The sequence below is a fragment of the Pygoscelis adeliae genome, unplaced genomic scaffold, assembly GCF_000699105.1.
Source record: "Pygoscelis adeliae isolate BGI_AS28 unplaced genomic scaffold, ASM69910v1 Scaffold63, whole genome shotgun sequence".
NCBI lineage: Eukaryota > Metazoa > Chordata > Aves > Sphenisciformes > Spheniscidae > Pygoscelis > Pygoscelis adeliae.
The window spans coordinates 7,119,272-7,122,782 of NW_008824414.1; the positions used below are offsets into that span (position 1 = coordinate 7,119,272).

Consider the following 3,511-nt stretch of genomic DNA (forward strand, 5'->3'; position numbering starts at 1 on the left):
GACCTTCCGCTGAGGTGTTACACGCTTGATGTTTGGATGATCTTCCAGTGTCAGTACTCCATCTTTCTGTTTCTCATTGATTTGAATAACTTCAAAATCGCTAGGATAGTCACTGGCTGGGTTGTTGCGAGGTACAATCCTCCAGTTCTCAATATCACTACTTTTTAGTGCACTTGAAATAAATTTACTTCTAGCTTTAGCTGTGAAGTATCCATTAAAAGCCACAATATACTCTGGAACAAGAGCACAACTTATCAGAACTGATGTTTAAGCAGCTTACACACGCATTCACATCACAAAGGTCCGAATATTTCTTTTTTTCTTTCTCCAGAACAAATAATCACAATTTGAGGCACTTTTTTGTTGCTTTTAGAAATCTGTGATTTATTTCTGCACTACACAATGCCTTTTTTTTTTTTTCATCAGGAAACCTGCGAAATATGATAAAAACCTTTGAGAGGAAGGTAGAATTGTAAACATCATGGAAAGGTGAAATGATGGGGGGGAGCAGGGGAGAGGTAACAGACTTAGTGTTACATCCAGCAGTACAAACAACTGCTTAATATGCCAATTCAATATGCTTCTTGACATGTATGATTTAAATACATCTAGCCTCTTTATGTTATTGAGTTTTCGTGCAAACTACTGACACCAAGTACGATGCACAGAGAACGAAGCTGGTCCAAACAGTCCAGTCCTTGATCGGGATTAGTGATTTGTGAGTAGACCTCAGCCCCAGCGCACACCGCCACGTTCACCACAGTAAGTCTTTGGCTAACTATACACAGAAATGTCACTACGGGCATCCTGCCTGTAAGCACCCAGGCACACACACAGCTTCACTGCGGAAACAGTACGGGTACCTGAGGCAGTAAGTGGACGCAAGGTCCAAAGTGTCCTACTGCTACCCTTTGCCACCTCAGCAGTGATACCTGCCTCACTTTGCCTTTCACCTGCTCCCCTCACAATTATCTTTGCAACTTTTGCCATGCATGTATTATCGCTTCCAAACTTTTCCTTGCACAAACCCACAGAGATTTCTTGCCTTTCTCACCCCTCCAAGGCCCACTTGTGGTTCAATTTTGTAAAAAGAGCCTCAACCATACCACTGGCCGGGTTGAAACAAACAGCTACTAAACACACCAAAGTGATCAGACTTGCCCACCTGAGCCTTCACACTCCATTTTCACTTTTAATATCCTCTTTATTTCCCCCTCTCTTCCTTCTCTTGTTCTTTGAATTTTGCCTCCAGTTAAACCAAGAATCTTTGAAAAAATCTGTTTCTCTTTTTGAATATAGAGAATTTAGCAGACGATATGCTTCTACAGAAACTCTCTGAATGTTACAATTGCACAAACACCACAAATCAGTAACATACACTTGAACTTCACAGGGATTTTTTTTTTTTTTTTTTTTTTGCTGCTTAACTCTTTATTACCATGTTCCACGACTGTCGAAGTGAATTCCACTTTCAAAGTAAGGCGAGAACATCCAGGACATATGTGAGCCTCATGAGAGGAATTCCCTAGTCTGGTACCGAAGTGTTTTTTGCCACAGAGTAAAATAACAACGAGAACAAACCAGATGTTTGCAAACTTCATGGTCATAGAAGAAAATGGTTTCATTCCAAAAATTCCATATATTCAAATCACAATTTTCTTCTTTATAAACTAGTTCATTTTTGTTTCAGTAAACATTGCTTTCACTGTGCTGATCAACTGGATATTCTTAAAGCTGTGTCCAAAATAAGTAGAGATTTCATGGTCTTTTGAGGTAAAGCCTTATAAACAGGCTCATTTCTTTCTCCGCTTCTTCTCCATTTTGTATTAAAGGATTCGGTCACTCAGGATGTGGTAGCTGAGTCCTGTACTCCATTTCTGATGGCAAAGTTGACTCCCTAGAAGGATTAGCAAAGCTGACTGCAAGCCAACCTGTAAGGCAGGGCAATATAGAAAATAATTAGATTCACATTTGTGCAAATGTATAGCCTGAAAATCACAAAAGATAGACGCTTTTGGCAATTAGTATTAGAAATAATATGGGAAAAGTTGTTCATTTAGTAATTTTTCCACGAGCACTTACGTCTCTTCCTTGCTCGCACCAGAGCACGTGCAGAACACTCAGTATTAACCTGACAACAGAACAGGCAACAGTGACAACCAAACTCTACCACCCTTTGTGTAAGGGGAGCAAAGAGAACAAAATGACATGCCAGCCCCATGGCAAGGAAGAAGTAACGTGCAAACTAAAATATTAACATGATAAAAAGGGTCCACGGCCACTTAAAAAAGCATGGTGTTTTTCCCAATCAGAAATATGGCAAGTAGAAATTCTGCTACGGTACGTCATTTAACACAAGGAGAATCAGATTCAAACTCTATGCCAAGGGCTGGTAAGGACAAGAGATACTACAGGACGCAAACTTGCAGTCCCTGTGCTTGAAAGAGAAAAATCAGCATGAAAAAAGTCTTTCAAATTTTCTTGAGGTAGAACGTGTGTTACTGCAACATGGGCACCTGAGAAAGGGCTGGGATTACAGATGTAATAACATGAAGTTAAAGGAAAGTGTTGAAAGTGTTTTTCACACGGAGGGAAAGCCTCTTCCCTTTATGTTCCACGGTTCAGGAAGCATTTGAGAAAAATTGCAACACTAGTATCTTTTTAAATTGCAAACATTTAACCAGCAACTGACAGATAAAAGGCCATTAAGAGATAAGGGAAGAGAAACATTTATGTCTGGTCTGTCACATCACCTGGGGAAGCAGAACAGAACTATGCAATCCTGGTCACTGCAACTATGTAAAGTAAGAGCCTTATTAGGGGATTCACGCTATTTAGGAGAATGATGGGCTGACTTCATAGCACAACAGAATGAATCGAGCCTGCATGTGACAGCCGTTACTTCATTTTTATTTAACTTTATTTAGCATTCTCAAGTATTTCCTTGTATTTCCTTGTAACGGGGATAGAATTCCTCTCCATTTCTATCTGACTGACAGTATCACGACAGACTGAACTGCTTATGATTACAAAGTTTCCTCTTCATCCCTAAACTAGACACAGTTACAGTACATCGACTGCTGATCTTGGCTGAGCTCTGCCTACCTTATCACTTCATTGGCTTATAACCCCTATAGCAATAAAATAAAAAATCAACCACACAAATGAGCAAAATAAACATCCTTATGGCTGATAACAGATTGCATGTAAGCACGATCCTGAAATATGATAGAAACTAAAAGTAAAGGCACAGCACGCTCACAACTTTATTGTTTAATACCCTTACCGTGTGGAGTTGGACCGGGACTTAAACTTGCCAACTTGTCCATCCCCCAGAACAGCTACGCTTGGAGTTACTCCCTGGTTTTTCTGAAGTGAGGGTACCCCCGACGGAGCGATGGGATCTCCGCAGAGATCGCCGGCTGAGAGAGGCTCAGAGAGCATCGGCGTGGAGGCTGCGGGCAGCCTCCCTCCGCGGCTTCGGGCCACCGGGCAGCCGAGGAGCCCGTCC

At 41.3% G+C, this 3,511-nt stretch overlaps 1 protein-coding gene across 1 annotated transcript in view; it reads right to left on the reverse strand.

Annotated features, from left to right (window-relative positions):
- The window catches only part of MBTPS1 (membrane-bound transcription factor peptidase, site 1), a 25,014-nt gene extending 22,951 nt beyond the window's left edge, over positions 1-2,063 (reverse strand). Inside the window, exons 1-2 of the mRNA XM_009320812.1 lie at positions 1,439-2,063; positions 1-233 (exon numbers count right to left, since the gene is read on the reverse strand). The exon at positions 1-233 is cut by the window's left edge and continues 43 nt beyond it. Of these exons, the coding sequence (XP_009319087.1) occupies positions 1-233; positions 1,439-1,625 (420 nt within the window). The 5' untranslated portion in view covers positions 1,626-2,063. The remainder of the gene's footprint in view (positions 234-1,438) is intronic.
- Between the last annotated feature and the right edge of the window lie 1,448 nt (positions 2,064-3,511).